This window comes from Bubalus bubalis, chromosome 3 (assembly GCF_019923935.1).
Source record: "Bubalus bubalis isolate 160015118507 breed Murrah chromosome 3, NDDB_SH_1, whole genome shotgun sequence".
In the NCBI taxonomy this organism is placed as follows: Eukaryota; Metazoa; Chordata; class Mammalia; order Artiodactyla; family Bovidae; genus Bubalus; species Bubalus bubalis.
The window spans coordinates 73,367,768-73,393,932 of NC_059159.1; the positions used below are offsets into that span (position 1 = coordinate 73,367,768).

General features: G+C 50.1%; 1 protein-coding gene across 1 annotated transcript in view; it reads left to right on the forward strand.

The window, feature by feature from the left end:
• The first annotated feature begins 2,235 nt into the window (after positions 1–2,235).
• Positions 2,236–26,165, forward strand: part of SCARA5 (scavenger receptor class A member 5) — a 133,866-nt gene continuing 109,936 nt past the window's right edge. Inside the window, exons 1-2 of the mRNA XM_025281400.3 lie at positions 2,236–2,605; positions 6,689–6,809. Of these exons, the coding sequence (XP_025137185.1) occupies positions 6,695–6,809 (115 nt within the window). The 5' untranslated portion in view covers positions 2,236–2,605; positions 6,689–6,694. The remainder of the gene's footprint in view (positions 2,606–6,688; positions 6,810–26,165) is intronic.

Genomic DNA, 26,165 nt, shown 5'->3' on the forward strand with positions numbered 1-26,165 from the left:
TATTTTTGAAGTAGAAATAGATTCACAGGCATAGAAAACAAATTTATGGTTGCCAAAGGGAAAGAGAGTGGGGAAGGGATAAATCAGGAATTTGGGACTAGCAGATACATACTATATATATAAAAGAGATAAACAACAAGGATCTACTGTATAGCACAGGGAACTATATTCAGTATCTTATAATGTATAATGGAAATGATTCTAAAAGAATATATATATATGTATAAATGAATCATTTTGCTGTACACCTGAAACAGTGTAAATAAACTATACTTCAGTAAAAATAAAAAATGCTTTATTTCACATAAAGTAGGACATCACCAGGGTCTCACCAATCACTGCATTTATTGGTAATAAATACATTCTCTGCAATGAGATGCTCGGAGATAACACTTTAAGCGCATTTCCTACTATTTGTAAAATGACATTTCTAGGAACACTGGTGACTTGATGGGTGACTGAAACACTCTTTTTCATCAGAGGCAGTTAGGGGAGTGGTTGGGGGCACAGACTCTACAGTCACACTGCCTGGAGTAGAATCAAGCTCCGGCACTTGCAGGCTGCTTGACCTTGGACAAATCACCTATTTCCTCTGTCTCTATAAAATGGGAATAATCGCAGTGCCTGGGCTTCCCTGGTGGCTTACTGGTAAAGAATCTGCCTGCAATGCAAGTGATGCTGGTTTGATCCCTGCGGAGGGGAAGATTCCCTGGACAAGGAAATGGCAACCCACTGGAAATGGCAATCCAGTATTCTTGCCTGGAAAATTCCATGGACAGAGGAACCTGGTGGGCTACAGTCCATGGGATTGCAAGCATCGGACATGACTTAGTGGCTAAACCACCAGCAATAGCGGTGCCTACCTGACAGGGTTGTCATCAAGGTTAAATGAGTTAGTATGTGAAAAGCACTTGGAATTGCCTGGCACAGGGAACATACAATGAAATGTTTTTCTCTCACTTCTTCCCCTTTCGCCTCCTCCTCTTTCTCCCTATCCTCTCCCCTCCTCCTTCTTCCTTATCCTCCAATTATAATTATCATCATCATTACGATATAATTACTGCTTTTTCCAGTAAAACGGAGCCTCGGAGCCCCACACTGTAGCTCCCTCCCAGGGTCACTGACAGTGACTAAGACTTCTGTGACTCAGCTGTGGCTTGGTGGCTGCGTGGGATGGGGGGTAGAGCTGAGCCCTGGCAGACTGTTCTCAGGTACGAGGTCTGGCCCTCCAGTGCTAAGGCTGAATTTGTAACCAATAAACGGGCATATGTTCATGAACGTGACCTTCAGCGCTCTGTCTCTGGGGTGGGAGGCGAGGGAAGGGGCATATATACAAACTGACCATGTACGACGGTTCAGATTGTTTTTAGAATTTCTCTGATGCTTCTCCCATCACCATCTCAACCTGAATGAAGGTAATCACCCCTTCAACATTTTGGTGAGAGCTCCTGTTTTTACACATTAAACATAGCGATGCTGAGGTTTACAGGTGTGCGGTCAGACGCTCAGTTGTGTCCCACTCTTTGTGACTCCATGGACTGTAGCCTGCCAGGCTCCTCCGTCCATGGGATTCTCCAGGCAAGAGTACTCGAGTGGGCTGCCATTTCCTCCTGCAGGGGATCTTCCCAACCCAGGGATCAAGCCTGTGCGCCTCACGTCTCCTAGGTTCTTTACCACTAGTGCCAGTTATTTGTGTCCAAGCCTGCCTCTCAGCCTGGGCTGCGGCCCCCTAAGGACAGCAGCCTCCTCTCACTCACCCCTGTAGCCCCACCCTTGTACAATGTCAGTGCTCCAGAAATCCTGGCTTCCTTGATGACTTGCATTGAACCTGACTTTGGGAAGTTCCTTCAGCGCCCTCAGAGTCCTCTTCTGAATCTCCCTGGTGTGGGCAATCTGTGTCCTTTACAGGTAGATACGGCTCCAAGAAAACACAGAAAGTAGTAATTCTACCCCAAGTTTGGTGAATGAACTGAGCAATGCCAATCCTGTCATAGAAATAAATTTACAAGGCTGGGTTCCTTGTGCAGCTCTTAAGCCAAGTCTAGCTGCCATTTCGTTAGAAGCTTTCCAAAAAGTATCTCGAGCAGAGCCTTTAGAACAGGAGGGCGGGGTCCCAAGACCAAGACTCCTTTGGACGCAGCAGGCATTTCTGTGTGAAGCTGTAATGCTGAGATTGGCCACTAGAGGGAGGATGCGTTCTAGGCCCCGGGGGAGCCCCGCAGTTGCTCCAAGAACTTTATAAAGCCTGGCGGCCAGCGCAGCTGCAGTTCACGGCTCAGTCAGTACCTAGCGGAGCCGCTGGTGCCTCCACAGAACATCTCGAGCGCTGCCCGAGGCTGAACGAGGCCAGACACCAAGACAGGGACTCCCACTTGGGCACAAGGTTGAGTCTTGCCTCCTGATCTGATCCTCCTGGAGAAGTGACCCCCGAGACCCTGGGCACCGTGCAGTCTCTATGACTCCGTCTGGATTCGGCTGGCTGTGGGGACAAGCTCTGAGGGGCTGCCTGGGTCTCGGGGTGGGGGCAGTGGCCAGCTCTCCAGCCACCATGGCAAATGCCAGGAACTGAGGGGACAGGTTCTGCAGCTTCACTGGGGGCACTCAGGTGAGTCTGGGCACTGACTGTCCTAGCACCTGGGCATGGCTTCTGAAAGGCAGCCGGAGAACACAGGGCACAGGTTTGGGCATCGCGTGGAGGTGCAGGTCCTAGGAGGGGAGGTCGTAACTGTCAGCCTGGGGGATCTGCCAGGTTTTCATCCATCTGTCTGGGCTGGTGAGTATGGGTATTTGGGAGCCAGAGAAAGTGATCGCTTTAGTGGCAACTCTGCCTGGGTTGTGTCAGAGCTCCAGAGCCTCTTTAGGGAGCAGATGGTACAGGTGACAGTCTCTCCACATGTGTGGTGAATGTGTTTGCATGCGTGTGCCTGTGGGTGTGCCCAGCGGTGGAACGTAGGAAGGCAGAGCTTATTTATAAACCATCTGCACCTCTCTAGTTCTGAGTGATGCTTCAGGTGAACTGAGTACAGTTAGAGGAGGAAAGGGCTCAAAACCTCCTTAGCAATTCTCTCTCCAGAGAGGACCTTGTTCACGGTGGTCCCTATCTGATTTTGAGGAGTTACGAGCCTTGTAGTGTTAAATGCTGGAATCCAGCAAGGATGGGGCCACCCCTCTGCGGGAAGAATTGAGTCCTGCTGCTGCCTGGAAAGGGGCTTTGAGAATTAAGGTGCGGCTCTCAGGTCTGGTCTGCATTCACCATTGCTTTCGCAAAGGGGTCCAAATGGCATTGTTTCTGGGACTAGCTAGGTGGGAGGGAGGTCGAGGGAACCCAGAGACCCCTGTACCAGGCTGCTTGGCAGGATCAGAAGATGCTGGGGGGCTGTGGGTGGTCACCAGGCTCCACCACCATCTCCCTACCTGCCCCATCCATACAGCCCTCCCACATGCCCTGTTCCACATGAGACTCACAGAGACCGTGTGGCTGGGAGGTGTGTCCTCCCCATCGCAAAGGCTGAGGCTGGACGTGTTAGCTGACGGACCAAGCTCCCCGGGGATAAGATGTGGTGCCAGCTTGGGACCCCATGTCCTCTGAGCCCCCACTCCCCACAGGTCACTTTGGTGTCTACTCCCTGCCCGGGTTTCCATGGCACTGGCCCCCTCCCTTCCAGCTCTCTTAGCTCCAGGGTCCCCACTTGGCCCTCTTCCCTGCATCACCGTGGGACTGAAAGGTGGCCACCGAAAGGGACCGACACATGCATCCTGGCCAGAGAAGCCTCGTGCGGAGCCACTGCCCTGGGTGGGGTTAAATGCTGGAACTCCTCCTCTCTGACATTCTTCGGTTCCTGCTCCTCTGGGCTTCACTTGGCTTATCTTTAGAATGGGAACAACGGACCAATGCCACCTGCCCTCTTGCAGTGCCCCGGGAGGTGGGGAGCTCCTGATGGCGTACGATCTGTACAGTGTGGGACGAACACACACACATGCTCCAGGGGTGGGGGTGGAGGGTGGAGGCACTGCTCTATCATCACCACACTTGGCAGTCAGTTGCTCAGACTTGGCCCAAAGGCTATACAACCAATGACTGGAAGGTCTAAATTCCTGCCCCCCATTCCTCAAGAAAGAAAAACAGCCCCAAGTAAAACCTGGGGCAGACAGAAAGCTCTTAGGTTTCATTCTCCAGTAACAAACATTAGCAGAGTCGGCTGAGCACTTCTCATCTCAGTGTGCACTCACATCTGGCCCCTCTCCCTCTCCCCCGCCCCCAGGCTGCAGCTCCACCAGCTGAGGGGTGGGGAGGGGGGGCTGGGAGGGGCCGCCCGACCGACACATTCCAGATAAGGGGCCCCGCCTTCCAGCTCTGGTCCAGGAGCTGATGGGCAGAGAGAGAAGGCGGAAAGGCAGATGGGGAACTGGAGCAACCCCAGCTCTGCAACTCCTCCCCTGGCACTAGGTGCCCCCACAGGCTCTGGGCGGCAGCTGCTGTTGCCTTTGGCAGAGAGAGGGTTCCCCCTCTCAGAGGAGACACTGGCCTCCTGCTTCGTCGCTCCCCAGGACTGAGGCCAGAGGGTGGGGTGCTGCACAGAGCGCTCGTGAAATGAAGGCGTGTCCTCTATAGCTTAGCAGCATTGGAGCTGCCTGGGGCCCCACCTCGAGGCCCTCCCTGGGTGGAGGACTTGGACGGATGGCCAGCATTGGAGACTTGAAAACTGGACACAATTGCAGCCCAGGAGAAGCTGGGTGCAGGGCTCCAGGAACCCCAGGGGGCAGGGAGGAGAGATGCTGGCAGGGCTGTGGGCCCCCCTCCACCCCTTCCTCCCAGAGGCTGGAGGAAAGGCCCACAGGGTCTAGGAACACCCTGAGTGGGCCTGTGCATACAGGCGTATGTGTGTACACGTGTGCAAGGCATGTGACTTCTCATCACTGGAGGTCAAAAGCAGACATCCCATCGTCCCTCCAGGGCCAGTGGAAAGACAGGTGGATGGCCACTGTAGGCTCTGGCCTCCTCTTAGCCCTCCTCCTATGACCCCGAGGTCATAGGTCCCTGAAAAGAAAGGTCAGGTCACGAAAATAGGGGATTTGTGTTTGCTGTGTCTGGCAGAGGGATCCAGCCAGCCTCTTCCTTCACCGTCCCCGTCCCCGTTTACTGGAATGGGGGTTGCCTCTTCCCTTCAGTCAGTGGCTGGTGTCACCTTCCGGCCACCTGCCAGGCCCCACCCCCTCTCCCAGCCGGCTCTCTGGTCCTCAGGGTCGAGTTGGCTCCATGCTGGGCCTAGGACCACCCCCCCCCCCCCCAATCCTCCCAGGGCATTTATCTTCCAAAGAATTCACTGTTTAAAAGTGGATTTTTTTTTTGCTTCAATATCCACATAGCTATGCGCTTTCCTGGTGGCTCAGTGGTAAAGAATTTGCCTGCAGTGCAGGAGACCTGGGTTTGATCCCTGGTTTGGGAAGATCCCCTGGAGAAGGGCATGGCTGCCTGCTCTGGTATTCTTGCCTGGAGAATTCCATGGACAGGTGAATCTAGTGGGCTACAGTCCATGGGGCTGCAAACAGCTGGACCCAACTTGGTGACTAAACAACAACAATCTACAGAAAGAGTACCAGAACCGAAAGTCGACGTAAACTAATGACTGGAAATGAGCTGAAAGCAGAGGCATTTGTGAAATCACTGAGTGTCTATGCAGGAAAAGGATATCCAGTATTTTATGTAAATAAACACTTTGTGATCCAGCCCCCCAAAGGAATTCTTCTGATTATACAAAGAACGCAAACATATCGTAGAAAACCCCCAAAATACAGAGAACAAAACTAAGCGCAAATCCCCACAAGCCCCACCAGATTCCTGTAATACGTCTCACCCGGAGAAACGCAGAACATCTCCACATATAATCTCCTGTCGTGCACTCTGGAATGTATAGATATTGCAAAATGGGATCCTGTGGTGTGCGCTTGTGTAAATGGGGCTGGGTCATTTCAAATAGCGTGGCACTTCCCCATGTCGAGGGGGCATTCCTGGAATTCCACGGGGTCGACTCAAAGCCCCAGCCACCCAGGAGACCACCCGGACACCAGAGCCCTCTCCTGGTCTAGGGCTGCCCAGGCCTTGGTGTCTAGGGTACCCCACCAAGGCCTCCTGCTCCCCAGGCTCCCATGGGGGCCAATCCTGCCTGTGGCCCTCTGAATCCAACTCCTTTGACCATGCCAGTCCAGCCAAGTTTGGGAGCAGTTCTGGTTTTAGCTGTGTTGGTTGGTGGTCTCTGTACTCTGTTTCATGCCTAGCTTCCCCCCATTTCCAACACAGAGCAGAAACCCCAGTCTCCCTGCCGTGCCCAGGACTCCAGAAGCTTGGAGAGGATTCTGTTTGGGTCAGGAGGTTTGACTCCTTCCGGCCCCACCTGGCATGGCTCTCGGTGCCATGGACCCCACCAGCTCAGGGATCCAGCCCCACCCAGAGCTATGAGAGGGAGAGGATAGATCCCATGGTCAGAAAGGTCAGGACTGTGACCGCTCCAAGCCAAGGAAGTTGAGGAGGGGATTCGGATCCTGGTGGCTGATGCCTGCCGATGAGGAAGGGTCCCTGTGTTCAGGCTCGGGGTCATCACAGTGATGCCTTGGTCTACAGATTCATTTCCATCTCCAACTACAGCTTATTCTCTCTCCCCTATATCTGCCCTCTCCTCTCCTGCTGCAGGACGCGATGGAGAACAAAGCCATGTACCTGCACGCCACCGTGAGTGACCGCGACTCCAGCTCCATCTTTGAGGAGCCCTTTGATGGCAGGAGCTTGTCCAAGCTGAACCTGTGTGAGGATGGTGAGTGCCGTGGGCTCGGTCTTGGCTGTGAGGTCAGCCCTGCCCGCCCCCACCCTCCTACCCCACCCAACACCGCTGCCTAATACTGCATAGGTTGAACTTCATGTTCGGAAAGGTCTTTCCTCATTCATGTGTCTCAACACACCTATGTGACCACAAAATGAGACCCATTTCACAGATGAGCTAGTGGACTCTGAGAAAAGCATTAGGCGTCACACAGCTCAGGCTTCCCTGGTGGCCCAGTGTTAAAGAACCCTCCTACTAATGTAGGAGACCCGTGTTTGATCCCTGGGCCAGGAAGATCCCCTGGAGAAGGGATTTGCAACTCACTCCAGTATTCTTGCCTGGAGAGTCCGCATGGTCAGAGGAGCCTGGTGGGCTACAGTCCACAGGGTCACAAAGGGTCTGACGTGACTAAGCAACTAAACGACAACAATCACGCAGCCCACATCGGTCACAGAGCAGCCCCAGCACTGAGTCTCCTCACTCCTAACCCAGTCCTTTTGCCTCTCTGCCATCCTCTCCTCTTCAGTGAGGCTGGGGTCACGCAAAATGCAACTGAACCAAGAAGCCCAGACCCCTCCAGGTGACAGATCTTCAGTCTGCTTCTCAGGGCTTTTGCAAGGAGGAATGCACCTCTCCAGGGTGCTCATCCTTCCCCGAGACTGAGGCCCCAGGTCATGGTGCAGAAAGGGACCCCCTCTCAGTGCACTGTGCTGCATCTCTGGGGGCTAAAACCCTGGAGCAAATGGATGCAGTTTCCTCCTGAGGAGCTCAGAGCATCTTGCCAACAGCTGACTCCTCTGCATCCAACACAGAGCTCCACACTGCTGCTGCTACTGCTGCTAAGTCGCTTCAGTCATGTCCGACCCTGTGCGACCCCATAGACAGCAGCCAACCAGGCTTCCCCGTCCCTGGGCTTCTCCAGGCAAGAACACTGGAGTGGGCTGCCATTTCCTTCTCCAATGCATGAAAGTGAAAAGTGAAAGGGAAGTTGCTCCACACTGAGTAGGTGCTTAATAAATGCTTGTTGCCTGAACACACTCCTCTTTGCAGTTAGTATAGGAGAGGAGAGTTTCATCCTCACTTCAAAGATGAACTGAAGGAAACTCACGTGAGAGTTTTGTGAAGCTTTGTGAGCAATGAGATGGAGATTGGCTATCTTAGTTAGGCTTCTCCAGGGAAACGGAACCAGTATGATGTCTACACTTATGAAGAGACCGATTATGAGGAATTGACTCACCTGGCTATGGAGGATGGGAAGCCCCATGATGTTCCCTCTGTAGGCTGGAGACCCAGGAAAGCCAGTGGTGTAGTTTAGTCTGAGTCAGAAGGCCTGAAAATCAGAGAAACCAATGGTGTCAGTCACAATCTGAGGGCCAGAGAGGATGAGATGCTATGTCCCAGCTCCAGTATGCAGACGGGAAGTAAAAAGCAAATCCTGCCATCTTTTGTTGTATTCAGACCCTCCACCCACACTGGGGAGAACAGTCTGCTCTGATTCCACCAATTCAAAAGCTAATCTCATCCAGAAACACCCTCAGAGACACCCAGAATGTTTAATCTGGGTACCCCACGGCCAACCAAGCTGACATAAAATCAACCATTCCAGATGCCTTTATTCAAACTTTCTCTCAAGCACTGTGTTTCACTGTGCTCCACTCTGCCAGCTGCCTTCATCTTGAAATTCCTCAAAATTAGAAATGACTCCTCATTCAGCCCCATCTTTCCTCCCACCAGGTGCTGAGAGCAGGGAGGGAAGATGGGTGGCTCAGGCAGGATTGGGGATTGTCTCAGCAGCGAGAGGGGAGAGGAGATCTGGGCTCCTTTCCAGGTGGTGCTAGTGGTAAAGAATCCGTTTGCCAATGCAGGAGACATAAGACACTCAGGTTTGATCCCTAGGTCGGGAAGATCCCCTGGAGGAGGGCATGGCAACCCACCCCTGTATTCTTGCCTGGAGAATCCCAAGGACAGAGGAGCCTGGCGGGCTACAGTCCATGCGGTCTCAAAGAGTTGGGCACAACTGAAGTGACTTAGCACACACACACCTGCCCTAGTAAACTTCCCACCATCAGAACTGTTTCTTGGATTCCAGTTAACAGACACATTTTGAGGACCCACAATGTGTCAAGCTATGGGTTAGATGCCAGAGATGCTCCAGAGAGAAATTAAACCATTCTTGCCTTCCAAGGGCTTCTGATCCCAGTGGAAGGGACTGGCATGGAGACAGTTACCCACCATGTAAAGGAGGTAAAAATATGTGATTATTAAAGTCAAGAAGGATGAACACTTTCTGGTGAAGGCCTTAAAGACTGAATACCATTTTATAAGAGAAGAGGTAGATGGGAAAAATATTACCAGCTGAGCTGCACTGAGATGGGCTGGTGTTTCTGTCAAGTTAATGACGCCTGGGAAGAGATGAAGGACCCTGGGGTGTTGCTTCACTAGTTAGTGCTCAGCTGTTCCCCATCATCACATCCACAAAGGTCCAGGTGGCTTTTATATCCTTCAACTACCCTCTCTCCCCACCAGCCCATCAATAAACAGGCCCGGTTTGGCAAGAAAGAACGGGGGTACAGCTCAGAGGGGTAATTGTAGGACCGTGAGGGCCAGTATTGGGCACCAGTGGGGAAAGTCACGGCAGGGAGACCCTGGGGTGGGAAGAGGCCTGGGGGGCTGCTGTTGGGTCATCATTTCTCCTTCTCTTGACCTCATCGTACCCCCCCTTTACCGAACCTGGGATTTAAAAGGCCATTTGGGGCTTCCTTGATACCTCAGATGGTGAAGAATCTGCCTGCAGAGTGGGAGACCCAGGTTCAATTGCTGGATTGGGAAGATACCCTGGAGAAGGAAATGGCAACCGGCTCCAGTTGCCTGGACTATTCCACAGAGGAGCCTGGCGGGCTACAGTCCATGGGGTTGCAAAGAGTTGGACACGACTGAGTGACTGAGCACATGGATGAACAAAGACAGGGATCCTTGGAATCTAAAGGAGGCAGAACAAATCAGTTCTAAACCTGATTTGCACATTGTCTGGGTCTCCTCCACACTCATTCCTTACCAGACATGGGGTGGGGGCGTGAGGACTGGAGTATTGAGATGAAACAGCCACCTAAAAGCTCCTGGGTTTCTTGGATTTCCCCTTCCCTGTCATTTCTAAGAGGAAAATGGTGAGCTCTGACTTGGGGAAATTCAAGCCAGATTTGGTCTGTTTCCCCAGCACTTGGCTTCTTTGACCCTCATCTCTGGAGAGGGAGGAAGGGGTGGGGCTGACTGGCAGAGAGAGGTGGACAGAGGTGAGGACCAGCCCGCCCCCCAGGCTTTGAGTAAATGAAAGCAGAGTTGCTGGGACTCCAAGTCCCTCCCTGTATTTTCCCCCTGAAAACAGGGAGGTGGGAAGAGAGGCAGTGCCTCCACTGGGCCCCAGGGATCTTAGGATCAGCGGAAGCAAAGCTGAAAAACTGCAGCCTAGATAATGAGGTAGTGTGTGTGTCTCTGCGACCCCATGGACTGTAGCCCGCCAGGGTCTCCTGTCCATGGGGATGTTCCAGGCAAGAATACTGGAGTGGGTTGCCATGTCCTCCTCCAGGAGATCTTCCCAATCCAGGGATTGAACCCGCATCTTCTGTGTAGGACTCAGGCTTTAACGCAGGAGGGACTTTAAAGTGTTAGGCTGTACATGCCTTATTTTCAGGCACTGGAAACCCCTCCCCCCTCTCCTCCTTTACTTTTTTGTCCATCTGTCTTTTCCTCCTACCCTGCCTCCACCCCTTCCCTTCTGTTCACAGACCAGGTGAGAAGGAAGCTGAGGGGCTATTCAGGCTGCAGCTCCCCATCCCCGCCATGACCCTCTCTGGCGTGGTGCCTCCCACATCCTTCCAGGCTCTCTCCCTTTCACCCTCAGCTCCCTGGTGACACCTTTGGGACCTCTCCATCCTCTGCACACCTTGGCCGGGCCCCCTCTTAGGACCCCACCTGCCTCCTCCCTGTGTCTGAGCCCCACTGTGGACAGGAACGCGCCCAGAGCAGGGGCTTCATCACCTCTGGGTCTCCAGTGGGGAACCTCACCTGTGTGGTTGGAATTCATGGGCAGGCTCACGGCAGAACGTGACCTCCAAGGTCTTCCAGCCAAACCCTCTCTGACCTTGGTGCCCACTGACGCCTCCCACGGAGGAGAAACCCAAAGAGAGGCTGTCTGGGCCTCGACCCCTCCTCCCCCAGCTCCCTCTGTGCCTGCCCCCTCCTCGCTTACCTCCATGGTCCAGCCTTTCTCTTCCCGCCTGAACAGCTGAAGCCTCTCCTGTCTGGCGGCAGTAGGCGGAGGGCTGGGCGTGGGTGATGTTTGGCAGGGCCTGGCTCCTCCACGGCCCTCTCCAAGGGCCAATGAGAGGTGTTAGTGTCAGAAAAATATTGCAGTCATGCTCACCCCGCGGCCTCGGGCCCTCCACCACGCTCTGAGCATCATCCACCGGCTGCAAATGGGCGGCCCGCGGAGGTAATGAGTTACACATGCGACGCCTGCAGCCAGGCCGCTTGCTGAATGTAGGGTCCGAACTCCCTGTTCCTGCGTCCCTGCCCCATAAAATTAAATTATTATCCTCGGGGAACCTCCACGTCTACTTTCTCAGCCATCGAACCTCCTCAGTTCATACGGCGTAGCTGAGGGCTGGCGGGCAGCCGCCCAAGGGTGGGAGTGGATTTCCAGGGAGGCCCCCAGCTATCTTGGCCCCGCCCCCTCCACAGGTTGGAGAATCAGGCACCCAGGCCGGAGAGCAGAGATGTTAACTTGTGCGGTGCCGCGGTGCGCTCAGCTCCGCGCGCGCTGACTCCGGCTGTGCTCACTGGGGCTGGTGGGCAGGTGCGATCCTGGGTGTCTCTGGCCCCTTTCTTTCCACAAGAGGGAGGGACAGCCAGGGAAGGTGCCAAGAGCCTGGAGAGTGAACTTCGCCCAGCCTAGGATCTGTGCAGTGTGTCTTCCGTTGCCCCTCCACGTCCACCTCCTGCCACTCAGCTATCTGCCTTGTGGGGAGCCACCGCGGCATGGAAGATGGGAGATTGGTGTGTTTATTTCCCAGATCCTGTCCTATGGGGTCACCTTGGGCTGCTGTGTCCTTCCACCTGAGTTCACAGCTCCTTGTAACCACGCCCTCCACGTGGCTTTCTGCTTCCAGGCTCCAGTAAGTGCAGCCCTGGTGGGCTCTGAGAGCCCAGGACATATGCCTGAGGACACCACTCTGGCTCTTGTGGGCGTCTCACACCCTTGGCTACACCTTTGCACATATTCCCTTTTTAAAATCCTGTGACATTCTCTGATTTGAGCTGGCTGGCTGCCTCACTGGGGTCCTGACGCCCTCATCCTCGGTGTTCCCATCTGCAAAATGGGAATAATGTTACTTAGCTCTTGGGACCTTGGAGGAATCAGGTTATATAACCTGAATGAAGCACTTCGGACCTAGTACACCCTCAGTACACAGATACTTCACCTCCTTGCCCTTTGGGGAGTCCCCTGAACACCTTGGGGAAATGGAGAAGGATGGGGGAGACAGAGAGGTCAGGAGCAGCGGCTGTCACCCAGGGTCTCCCAGGAAGCACCCATGCCACTTCTCAGAGACCCCCGGCCCAAACAGTGTTTTAAGTTTGGTTCCTCCCTTTTCTTAAAGAAAGCAGTGTTTGGGTAGTGGGCTTCCCCATGAAGCCTAGATACTCAAGGAAACCGAGCAATTTCTTTTAGTCCTATTCTCCAAATAGTAGAATCTGTAAGGAATATTCTGGGTCCCCAGGGCACCTGGTTCTGTGGCAAGTCCATGTCTGTCCACTCCCCACCTCTGTCAAAGTCACTAGGTCCCTGAGATTGCCTACCGGAAGAGTTAGGGGTGTGTTTCATGGTCGCTGGGTGGAAGCTGGCTTTGCTTCAGACCCACGGCCTTGCTCGCCCTGGGCACCTGGGGGCACATATAACATCTCTAACATCCATAGTAGTCTGCCTCATCCATTACAGGGATGGCCTTGCAGGGCGGCAAGAAGCACTGGCCCTGGAGTCCCATGGACTGGGCTCCATGTCAGGCTCTGACACTTGCAGCCTGTGTAATCCTGATCGGGGGCTTCCCATGTATCTCAGGAGTAAAGAATTCGCCTCCCAAGGTGGGAGATGCAGGAGATGTGGGTTCGATCCCTAGGACAGGAAGATCCCCTGGAGGAGGACATGGCAACTCACTGCAATATTCTTGCCTGGAGAATTCCATAGACAGAGGAGCCTGGTGGGCTACAGTCCATGGGGTCGCAAAGAGTTGGACACGACTGAGCACGCAGCGTGCAACCCTGTTTGAGTTCTTAGCTCCCTCTCCTCTGTACAATGGAATAATAATGGCTCAAGACTCAGGGTTCTTGACAAGCAACATGAGTTATTCCACATTTAGTCCTTGCAGTGCCTGGTGTATGCTGAGTGCTCCTAACCATTAGATCTTAGGTCCAGTGTTGTTGCAGCCTTTCTGTCTGCCTGGGTCCACCCTGGGGCCCACCCAAGGCGCTCCAGTTCCTCCTCATGCCCTGTTTTCAGTCTTCAGGACAGAGAGCTTCCTCCCTTCCTCGTTCTAGGTTTATCTGGGGTTGATTCCTGGTGTCAGATAACAAGCATTGTGATGGATGCCTCCTGGCTTTTCTCTATGTCTTTCTCGGGCCATCGACCTGGCCTCCCTGGCCCCTGTCAGCCCGTCCATCCACAGTCATGCTGAACTGTGGGTACGTTCCCTCTGGCTGGCACTGCATGCCTTGGACTCCAAATGCCCCAATACCCAGCGCTGTGTCTTGCCCATAGAAGGATCTTTACTTGCTGAATGGCCAACCACATCCTTGTTCACCAAGCGCAGAAGCACCAGGATAAAGGAGGGCGGAGAGAGTTGAGTTTAAGACATAAGGAACTGAGACTTAAATCATCCAAAGAGGACAGGGTTTTATAATGCTGCTGATGCAAACAGAAGTGAAAGATCTTGGGTCCTGCCTTCAAGGGGCTCAAAGTCCCCAGAAGAATTCTCCTGCCAAGACGGGAAACGCATTGACTGCTGACAGACCCTGCCTTACAGTGTGATTCATTCTCTAATGGAAGTGCAGTTAGAGGGGAGAATTTCACAGTCTACCTGGGGGAGAGAGGAAGTTCTCCTGTGACATAGGAGTGTGGAGGTGTGGACAGGAGCAGTTTTGGAAAGGCAGTGGAATTCACGGTTAGTAGGTCCTGGTGAGATCAGGGAAGCCTGAGGGGATGGAGAGCACCGGGAAGACGGGAGGGGCAGCTCTCACTTGGGATGTGTGAAGTCGGGATTAAGAAAGGGCCTCGCTTATTGGTAGAGCCAATCAGAGTCTAGTGTGAGCCACATGAGCAATTCTAAATTTTCTAGTAGCCACACAAAAAGATACATCTGAAAAAAAATTTAAATACAGGAACATATTTAATTGAATCCAATATATTCAAAATGGTTGGTTGGGCTTCTCAGGTGGTGTTAGTGGTAAAGAACCTGCCTGCCAATGCAGGACATGTAAGAGACATGGGTTCAATCCCTGGGTTGGGAAGATCTCCCGGAGGAAGGCATGGCAACCCACTCCAGTATTCTTGCCTGGAGAATCCCATGGACAGAGGAGCCTGGTGGGTTAGGTCCATAGGACTGCAAAGAGTCAGACATGACTGAAGCAACTTAGCACACAGCACACATTCAAAATATTATCAATTTGATTTGTAATCAGTGTAAAAGTGATGGAGATATTTATATCTTCTTACTCAGGCTGAGCCTTCAAAATCCAGTGGGCATTTTTGCATTCCGAGCCTGTCTTATCTTTGGCCACATTTCAAGTGGGTCAGAAAAGATGTGACATCAGAAGAGAAAGAGTCAGAAGTGGAGGTTGAGAGACAGCAACAGTGACTGCAGAGAGGGGTAGGGGAGCAGTGTGCTTTAGCAATGAGGAAAAAGTGTACAGTCGTGTGATGTGGGAGCTGGGGCTTTTAGGAAGAAGAGAGAGAAGGTTCTGGAAGTAACAATGAGGAGCAAAGAAAAACACCCCCTGCACCTTTAGATTGGTTGCATGAGCGTAGGAAAAAGAAATATACGCTTAAGCAGGTTTCAGTTGAAACAAGGAAAAAAAAAAAAAAGAAATCTTCCAAGCAGAGGTTGGGGGAATCAGGAATTTTTCGGATGACTGGCTGGGAGGTCTGGGGCCACAGTGGGAAGTTTTCAGCAGACTGGGAGGGAGATGTTAAGGAGGATAAACAGGGCTGCCTGGGGATTACAGCGGGTGATGGGGAGCCCTGGGGCTTCATGGAGCTGGTAGAAGCCAGGACCAAGGCTGGGATGCTGGTCTTGTGGCAGAGCTGCTGGCAAAGCTGAATGTTGGTGATGGGGGTCTTGGCAGGAGTGCAGAGTCCTAAAACTCCAGCACCCCCTCCCTGGTGTGTGGGCCGGGGGAGGGAGGGGTCTTGTCCTGGAGCACCAGGAGCCCTGGAGATCATTTTGGCCTTTGTGGAGGCAGGGAGATCGGGGGAGGCCAGGGCAGGTGATGGGAGGATGGCAGGGGTCCAATAGAAGTGATGATACAGTGTGATATATGCAAACTATCTCAGTGCAATGGCTCCCCTTGATGGAGCTCGTGGCACAGGCAGGCACTGTGCCTGGGGCTTCAATACACTGTCTGCATTAAACCTCAGGTTGTATTATTAGTCCCAGTTTGTCAATGAAAAGATGACGTCTTAGATGAAGTTAATTGCCCGAAGTCACCCAGCTAGTCAGAGGCAGAGCCTGGATTCCAGTCCACAGCTGCCTGATCCTTAAAATCCTGCCCCTCAGCACAGCTCACCTGGTTCACTGCAGTTCCAGGACTCAGAGACCCTGTGCATTTAAGAACCAGGCTGCTTGTGGTGAAGGGCTCTGAGCGGATTCTTGGGAGTTTCAGAGGTGGAGCTGTCCTGGGTTATGACATAGCTAGGGCAGGGCCGTGGGAATAAATGGCTGTGATGCAGGAGACAGATGGGATGAATTATTCTAAAAGGTGCCGCTGGCAAGAAATAGATATAAACCCAAATAGGCTTGGACAAGAGCATAAGGACGGAGTCTTAAGTGGCTTTGGCAGGAAGCCTGGGACAGTAACCTCTATGGATATTAGGTCAGAAAAATGCCCCTCCCTCCCTCTTCACTACACCATCTCCTGGGGCTTCTGGAGTCCAACCTGCCCATGCAGAGTTCAGCAGGAGGATTGGGAAGACATAAATCCAGCCATGACGAGGGGGCCCAAAGAGGTAGGGTTGGCGGGGACCCTGCCCTGCAGACACATATGCTGGCTAACCTAAGATCCAGCCACAGAGCTGGTGGGGACCTGTGATGGTCCCAGCCTTCTGCATGGCATCCTGAAGCCCACCTGCTCCCTGATGCCTTCCCACTTCCAGTTATCTGGCTTGAGGTTGAGTTCAAGTCAGGATAACCAAGATGTTCACAGCGGGCAGAAGAAACCCTGTCTTTAGGAAATCTTGTTAAAAAAGTCTATCACACAGAGTGAAATAAGTCAGAAAGACAAATATCGTATATTAACCCATATATGTGAAATCCAGAAAAATGGTAAAGTTGAATTTATTTGCAGGGCAGGAATAGAGACACAGACATAGAGAATGGACTTATGGAGCCAACAGGGGAAGGAGAGGGTGGGAGAAATTGAGATAGTAGCATTGACATTAATATATACACTTGGAATTCTCCAGGCAAGAATGCTGGAGTGGGTTGCCATTCCCTTCTCCAGGGGATCTTCCCGACCCAGGAATCAAACCTAGGTCTCCCATCAGCAGGCAAATTTTTTACTGTCTGAGCCACCAGGGAAGCCCCTAATACATATGCTATCATGTGTAAAATAGATAGCTAGTGGGAACCTGCTGTATAGCACAGGGAACTCAGCTCGATGCTCTATGATGTCCTAGAGCAGTGGGATGGGGGTGGGTAGGAGGGAGACTCAACAGGGAGGGGATATATGTATATATACATATAACTGATGCACTTTGTTGTACAGCAGAAACAAACCCAACATTGTAAAGCAATTGTATTCCAATTAAAAATAAGAAAGAGAGGCAGCTCCAGGGACGGGGCTGGCTCTAATCTCGGAGATGCAACAGTGAGTGGTGGCGTGAAGCAAGATATTAATTTCTCTTCCTGGGAATTGAACCTGGGTAGCCTGGATGGAAACCAGGAATTCTAGCCATCAGATTAGCAAGGACTAGAGGCTAGAAGCTGTTTTTCCCTGGATCTTTGCCACCAGTGAAAAATGCATTTATCGTGGAGGCAGAAACTGTAACCTGCCTGCCTGCTAAGTTGCTCAGTCGTGTCTGACTCTTTACCACCCTGTGGACTGTGGCCCACCAGGCTTCTCTGTCCATGGGATTCTCCAGGCAAGAATATTGGAGTGGGTTGCCAGCCTCCTCCAGGGGATCTTCCCCACCCAGGGATCGAACCCACCTCTCTTACATCGCCTGCATTGGCAGGCAGGTTCTTTACCACTGGCGCCACCTGAGAAGCTCTAGAAACTGTAAATGCAGGTATGAAGTTTATTATTAGAGACATAGCACACGAGCAAGTGGGAGAGAACATAGGAAAATGGCTTGTTTAGTTAAGAGGCAGAAGCAAGGCAGAGATGCACACGGAGAGAGAAAGGGTGTGGGGGTCCCCCTGGTGAGAAGGAGCCCAGTAAGGAGGCAGTTAAGTCATTTATACAGGGCAGTTCTTCCGGGTCTGTGTCTTCCTTCAGGCCAATTATCTGGCTTCTTTTTCCACACCTGACCTACCCTAGGACACTCCCTGGGTGCACACATACCCCTCAGGCAAGATGCATCTCGAAGTGAAGGCTTCTAAGAGGAGTAAGACTCATTATGACCTGGTGTTATCCCTTGACTTTTGACCCACCAGGAGCCTTTCTGCACAAGTATAATGTCTCCCTTCTCCCAAAAGAGGAGGGAGCACAAAATGCTTTAGTCCTTGACTCAGTCAGGGTTTTGCCCCTCTGTCCCTGCCACGACTATTACCTTGACTTTTGCCATGACTGTCACCGTGTTTACAATGTGTTTACAAGAGACAAAGCCTGGCTATTTACCCTGTTTCTGTTGTTACTTCCATTTCGGAGGGCAAACAGGAGCCCGATTGTAAACGCCTTAACTGGAGCCCACCCATCTCAAGAAATGCTGAGAGTTGTTAAGTATCCAGCCTGCAGATCACTTCTTCCTTCCCCATGAAATGCAAACAGGAGGCCAGTTGTAAATGTCTAACCTGGAGCCCATCTATTTCCTACATCAGCTCTGGTCTCCTCTCCTGGCACTCAGTGCAGGTTAGTTTCCATCATCCGTGGTCACCTTGGGGAGCACAGGGAATCCAACCAGTGGAGGAGGGAGTTGGAAGATGGACCGTGCCGGGGACGGGGGCAGAGGGCAGCAGTCAGGTCGTGAGGTGCAGACTGAAGAGGATACTGAGCGTAAGGGGAGACCGGGCAAGCTTCCTGTCTGCAGCTTGCAGGAACCCTTTGGTTTCCGCTTGCCCTGCCCTCCTCATATGTTGATTCATTCAGCACTATTCACTTTTTTTATTTTTCAAACTTTTTATTTTGCATTGGGGTATAGCGGGTGGCTCAGTGATGAAGCATCTGCCTGACAATGCAGAAGATGCACGTTCAATCCCTGGGTCTGGAAGATCCCTTGGAGGAGGCCATGGCAACCCACTCCAGTATTCTTGCCTGGAAAATTCCATGGACGGAGGAGCCTGGTGGGCTACAGACCATAGGATTGCAGAGTCAGACATAACTGAATGATTGAGCATGAAATAGTCAGTTTTTAACAAACAACGTTGTGACAGTTTCAAATGAACAAGAAGAACATATCCATTCTCCCCTAAACTCCCCTCCCAGCCAGGCTGCCACATCAGATTGAGCGGAGTTCCCTGGAGCACTGTTCACTGTTAACAGTGTCTCTGAAAATGATCTTATAGTTTGTCTACAAGTAACAGTGGGCTTGATCTTGTCCCTTTGCCAGATAAGTTCTATCTTGGCATCTTAGTTCTCTGGCCCTTTTCTGACCTCAGTGTACTCCGCCAGATGTACGAATTCACTCCTTCCTTCTGGAGCTGGAAGGATAAAGTCCTTCCTGATGTCCAAACCTGGATGAAAGATGATCAACCCTAAGGGCGGCTATTAAAGTGTAAATGTGACATCTGAAGTATTCTAAGCATTTCCAGGACATCCAAGGGGAGCTGCCTTTTGTGTGTAGGTTTATGGGGCTGGGGATGGGCGCCTCTGAAGGATGCTGACATACTAAAGGTGAAAAGGACACTGTCACGCCAGGGGGTGGAAGAAAAACCAGCCTTCCAGGAACCTCAGCTTATGGGCTATGTCCTTTCCCTGCCCTCTGTGAATGGCCTTCCTGCTAAAGGCATTTTGTTTTGTGATCAGGAATATAAAAATGGTTGTTCTGGTTAAGTTTTCAAAGCCCAAAGTTATTTCTGGATAGTTTAGACCCTAGGGGGCTTCCTTGGTGTTTCAGATGGTAAAGAATCTGCCTGCAATGCAGGAGACCTAGGTTCAATCCCTGGTTTGGGAAGATCCCCTGGAGAAGGGAATGGCAACCCATTCCAGTATTCTTACCTGGAGAATTCCATGCACAGAGGAGCCTGGCAGGCTACAGTCCATGGGGTCGCAGAAGAGTTGGACACAACTGAGTGACTGAAAAACAACAATTAAAAATACAGTGAAAAATAAACAGCACAATACCCGGATACAAAGATGAATTCTGTGCAGACAGGAAGCTGTTTCTTATCCCAAGGCCCCACGATGTCAAAGTATCAAATACAGAAACTAGAATACACATTTTTAATTTAATTTTATTTGTTTTTAAGTTGGCTGTGTTGGGTCTTAGTTGTGGCACATGCCCCTTGGCATGTGAACTGTTAGTTCCCCTACCAGGGATTGAACCCACATCCCTGCATTGGAAGGTGAAGTCTTAAGCACCCGACCACCAGGGAAGTCCCTGAATACATGGTTATTGCAAAAGCCTAAACAATGGTTTGGAGGGCCCAGTGTATCTGTGTTTGTTTACTAGACTCTCTTATCTATACACAGCCAACAAATGTTGATTGAGTATCTGCTACATGCCAGGACCTTGGGGATCCAGAGATGAATCAGGGATCTCACAGACCCTGCCCTCTGGGAGCTGACTTAGGACAAATCTGTGTTTTCATTCATTGATTGATGAGTGCGATTTTGTTCCCATTATTAGCTATCTGATCATTGGCCATCTGCCAGTGAAGCTCTATACATGACAACCGTTGGTTCCAGCCCTTACCAGGGGGCAAAGGTTCAGTGGGTCTGAGGACAGTCATCTTTGCTCAGACCCAGTGAACTTCCTTCAGTGGCCCAGTCTCTACTGCTTCCTGTGCAGAGGCCAGAGCGGGGGTGCTTCGAGCCTGGAGGCCTCAGAGATGGTTCCAGTTCAATTCCATACAGGTGATATGGGCTGTGGCCTTAGGCTTCCTGTCTTTAAAACCAGATCCCCAAGCACCCTAGATGTCCATCGACAGAGGGATGGATAAAGAAGCTGTGGAACATGTATATAATGGAATATTCAGTTCAGTTCAGTTCAGTCGCTCAGTCGTGTCCGACTCTTTGCGACCCCATGAATCGCAGCACACCAGGCCTCCCTGTCCATCACCAACTCCTGGAGTTCACTCAGACTCAAGTCCATTGAGTCAGTGATGCCATCCAGCCATCTCATCCTCTGTCGTCCCCTTCTCCTCCTGCCCCCAATCCCTTCCAGCATCAGAGTCTTTTCCAATGAGTCAGCTCTCGCATGAGGTGGCCAAAGTACTGGAGTTTCAGCTTTAGCATCAGTGATTCCAATGAACACCCAGGACTGATCTCCTTTAGATTGGACTGGTTGGATCTCCTTGCGGTCCAAGGGACTCTCAAGAGTCTTCTCCAACACCACACTTCAAAAGCATCAATTCTTCAGCCTTCAGCTTTCTTCACAGTCCAACTCTCACATCCATACATGACCACTGGAAAAACCATAGCCTTGACTAGATGGACCTTTGTTGGCAAAGTAATGTCTCTGCTTTTCAATATGCTATCTGTGTTGGTCATAACTTTCCTTCCAAGGAGTAAGCGTCTTTTGATTTCATGGCTGCAGTCACCATCTGCAGTGATTTTTGGAGCCCCCAAAAATAGTCTGACACTGTTTCCACTGTTTCCCCATCTATTTCCCATGAGGTGATGGGACCAGATGCCATGATCTTAGTTTTCTGAATATTACTCAGCCATAAAACGTAACACGTCTGAGTCAATTCTAGTGAGAGGGATGAACCTATATCTTGTTATACAGAGTGAAGTCAGAAACAGAAAAACAAGCATCGTATATTAACAAGCATCGTATATTAACACATTGTATGTATGGAATGCAGAAAAATGGTACTGATGAACCTATTTGCAGGGAAGGAATGGAAGCGCAGAGGCAGATAACAGACTTGTAGACACAGTGGGGAAGAGGGTGGGATAAACGGAGAGAGTGGCATTAAAATGAATGCATTACCATAAGTAAAACAGATAGCTAGTATGGGAAGTTGCTCCGTAACAGAGGGAGCTCAACTCAGTGCTCTGTGATGACCTGGGGGTGGGAAGGAGGTTCAAGGGGGAGGGGACATATGTATACATAGAGCTGAAACTAACATAACATTGTAAAGAAGTTGTCTTCCAATTAAAATGAAACAGAACACCCCCCACCCCACCCCCACCAGATACTTAAATGGCCCTTCCAACTCAACTTTCCAACTCAACTGGTGGCAACAGTTGGGGGAGTGAGACTGGTGCGGGTGGGATATTAAAGGTAACCATTCCTGCCCTGAGGACACACCGAATCTTCAGACCAAGGCAGACCAGGGCAGGGGCTGGATGTTGCTCTGGCAGCCAGGAAAGAGGAATGATTTAAGTGTGGAAATAGCTGAGCCCTGGCCTGCACGTTGCAAATACATCATGAGATGATTTATTTCCTCTAATGAGGTGCCAGGAGAGGAATTGGGAATCTTTTTGAGAGGGATTCCAGGGTCACTCCATTGGAGGAGCGTCTCTGGCCCCACTTTAGACCGAACCCTGAGCCCACTGTTGTTATATATATATATACACATATAAGTTTATTTATTTATTTTCGGCTGTGCTGAGCCTTCTGGGGCTACTCATTGCAGTGGCTTCTCCTGTTGCAGAGCATGGACTCCAGGTGCTTGGGCTTCAGTAGCTCCAGCTCCCAGGCTCCACAGCACAGGCTCAGCAGCTGTGGTGTACAGGCTTAGTTGCTCTGTGGCTTGTGGGATCTTCCTGGATTGTGGATTGAACCCCTGTCTCCTGCATTGGCTGGTGGATTCTTTACCACTGAGCCACCAGGGAACCCCAACCCTCACCTTCACTCCCTTTGTTGTTTTGGGTCCCTCTGCATTGACATAGCCTTCCTTCCAATCCACGTACTGCCCATGTTGGATAAGAGTACAGGCACCTCCCCTGAGCCCCAGGACCTCATTCTTTTCCTAGCCCCTCCCCTCCTCCTGGGTTGCAGTGACCAGCCAGCTTACCTTGACTGCCCTCTGTCCCCTCCCACCTGGCTTTCTCTCCCAGTCCCTCAGCCCTGGTTGCAAAATTATATGCACATCAGCCAGTCTCTTCCCACTGCTGCAAAATAAGCACACAAGCCCCTGATTGTTCTCAAAAATTTTCATGCAGAGTAACTTGAGAAACAGATAGGGCCGGAGAAAAATAACAAATATTACAAGGAAGTTACAAAATATCTCTTATGAGTACTTGAAGAAACTGTCCTAGGTCATCATAACATCTAAATTGAATTAGCTCCACCCTCCCTCCCTCTCCCTTTCTTAGAAATGGGATCCCATCTGATCACACGGAATAATGTAGTTTCTTTGTCTCTCGCCCTCACAGGGCTGTCTGCCTCGAAGACTCAGGTGTGAGGGCAAGTGGGCCAGTTGGTGCTGGGTGCTCACCCGGACCCCACTGGTGGTGTGGGACCCTCCCAGACTCAGGTCAGATGAGACTGCTCTGTCATGTCCTTGACTCACACCCTCCTCTTCCCTTTATTGAGGGAAAGTAAACAGAGGTCCCCGTGAAAGCCAGAAAGCCGTGGCGGTTTCAAAGACAGAGGTCATCTGGGGCTCTCTATTACAATAAACAATGTGGGTGATGAGTAACCAAGTGAGTATGATGAAATCAGCCTTGGGTGGGTTTAACAAGATCCTTTGATGAAATGAGTGCCAAGGTCCCTCCCAGCCATAAAAACCTTATCTCCACCTGCTGTGTAGGAGCTGTGGGACCACAGAGAACAAAAAAGAAACAGGCTGTTTGTTGTGTGTTCATGTGCTCTGCCGCTTTAGTCGGGTCTGACTCTGCGCCCCATGGACTGCAGCCCTCCAGGCTCCTCTGTCCGTGGGATTCTCCAGGCAAGAATACTGGAGTGGGTTGCTGTGCCCTCCTCCAGGGGATCTTCCTGACCCAGGGATTGAACCTGTATCTCCTGCGTTGCAGGCAGGTTCCTTACCCACTGAGTCACCTGTGTGTTGTTGCTGAAACTCAAGTAGGTGTCAGTTGAATCATTTCATTCTGTTTTATTTTTTTTTTTAATATTATTTAGACTCAGATTCTTTGGGAAGAAGTTAATACCCACTTTTTTTCTGTTTTTTTTTTTAATTTATGTATATATTAAAAAGTTTACAATGTTATGTTGGTTTCTGCCATACAATAATGCAAATAATACCCACTTTTGGTCAAATGCAATTTGTGAGTATTTTTTCAAATGGGAGGCAAATAAATTCAAAATAACTCCCCAAATGCCTTAAAATTATAGTTAAGAAATTGAAAAATCAGGGACTTCCCTTGTGATCCAGTGGTTAAGACTTTGCCTTCCAATGCAGGGGGCATGCATTCAATCCATGATTAGGGGAACTAAGATCCCATATGCCCCATGGCCAAAAAGCCAAAACATAAAACACAAACAATATTGTTAACAAATTCAGTCAAGACTTAAAAAAATGGTCCACAGCAAACAAAATCTTACAAGAAAAAAAAAGATACTGAACAATCAGTTTTGCAAAGAAAGGCTAAATTGATGCAGGGACTGCCTCAGCGTGCTTTCTCAGGCTCTCCCAGCCAGTATGAACGGAGGCACGCTTTGAATCGGCCTGCTCAGCGTGCTTTCTCAGGCTCTCCCAGCCGGTATGAACGGAGGCAGGCTTTGAATCGGCCTGCTCAGAGCCCATACCCATGTTTCTACCCCTGAGAGTGTCAGGAACCCTCACCTGCCTAATACAATACATCCTCCAGGAAACAAGGCCCTGTGGTTCCGGGGCTCCCACTGACATCGGGGGACCATCTCCAGACTCTTCCTCAGCTCAACTGTTTGGGGCTGAGTAGTTTTCAGATAAATCTTCCTTTTCTGTTCTTTAACCTTTGCTCCTAATCACCTCCCTGCCCTAAGCAGACAGTATTTTAACAAAAGCTCTTTAGGGTGTCCTCTTGTTCCCATGATTAAAAGGAATGCTTCACAATTTTAACCTCAGGGAATAATAAATAGTTTTAGGCAACCCCCTTTTGTGTGTATCCTGTTAAAGAGAAATCAAAGTTTTAAATTGAAGCTCTGATAATAGTGAGACTTCATTGATTTTCCAAAAATATGTCTTCATGTTGTTTTGATAATGACAAATGCCTTACTCCAGAACTGGGTACCTGTTGCCATAGATAAGTGATTTCATCATTGAATTGGAATTAAGACATCCAGGGGAACAGCTCAGGCTTCTAGATATCTAAGAAGAGCCATGCCTGATGATGCTACTCAGCCAGGATTAAGTGTCAATTCAGTTCCAATGAATTTCTCCCACAATTCACCTCCTTAAGCACTAAGTAGCAATTCCAAATCATGGGTGAATAAGGAAAGCCAAGATTTTATTTTTTGAGACCAAAATTTTGCTCAAAAAATATGTTTTTCAGCCAACAGAAATGTGTCAACTATTTGCATACAGTAACTTTGAGAACCAGTCTTTGCACCAAAAATAAATGGATTACACATGTCTTTGTTCTTGCAAAGAAACTTATTGCGATGGTTCTGCTGTGTGCTGATTGATGGATAGGGAGATGAGTGAGTCTCAGGAGACCTTTGGAAGACAAAAATGGAAATCAACAATTGTGAATAATGAGATTAGTACCAAAGGTAAGGGCAAGGTTCTGATATGGTTATTTCAGTGGCACTTAATTTCAACATTCTACCTTCTGGATTATTATCTTGAACATACAAAGAAGTTTTGTTTTGCTTCTCAATAAGGGAAGTCTTCTGTGAAGTGCATCAAAATTCTTCCCCCCACAACTTTCATTGAACTGTGATTTAATTACTTTTACTAACATCAGTGACTCTCAGAATACGACTATATGCAAGACAGCAGTATTCAAAGTGATCTATGGGTGTGAGTTTGCTGTTTTAATAATTAGATATGTCCATTGAGTCAGTGATGCCATCCAACCATCTCATCCTCTGTCGTCCCCTTCTCTTGCCCTCAATCTTTCCCAGCATCAGAGTCTTTTCAAATGAGTCAGCTCTTCACATCAGGTGGCCAAAGTATTGGAGTTTCAGCTTCAACATTAGTCCTTCCAATGAATACCCAGGACTGATCTCCTTTAGGATGGACTTGTTGGATCTCCTTGCAGTCCAAGGGACTCTCAAGACTCTTCTCCAACACCACAGTTCAAAAGCATCAATTCTTCGGCACTCAGCTTTCTTTGTAGTCCAACTCTCACATCCATACATGACCACTGGAAAAACCATAGCCTTGACTAGATGGACCTTTGTTAAAGTAATGTCTCTGCTTTTGAATATGTTATCTAGGTTGGTTATAACTTTCCTTCCAAGAAGTAAGCGTCTTTTAATTTCATGGCTGCAATCACCATCTGCAGTGATTTTGGAGCCCAGAAAAATAAAGTCAGCCACTGTTTCCACTGTTTTCTCATCTATTTGCTATGAAGTGATGGGAGCAGATGCCATGATCTTCGTTTTCTGAATGTTGAGCTTTAAGCCAACTTTTTCACTCTCCTCTTTCACTTTCATCAAGAGGCTCTTTAGTTCTTCTTCACTTTCTGCCATAAGGGTGGTGTCATCTGCATATCTGAGGTTATTGATATTTCTCCATTAGTAATAGTGTAATAGGAAGACACTAATTTTTCCACTTATGAAGATGATAGAAAACTCCCTTCTTATATAAATTTCAGTTTAAAAAAAGTGGAATGAGGGCTTCCCTGGTGGTCCAGTGGTTAAGAATCCAT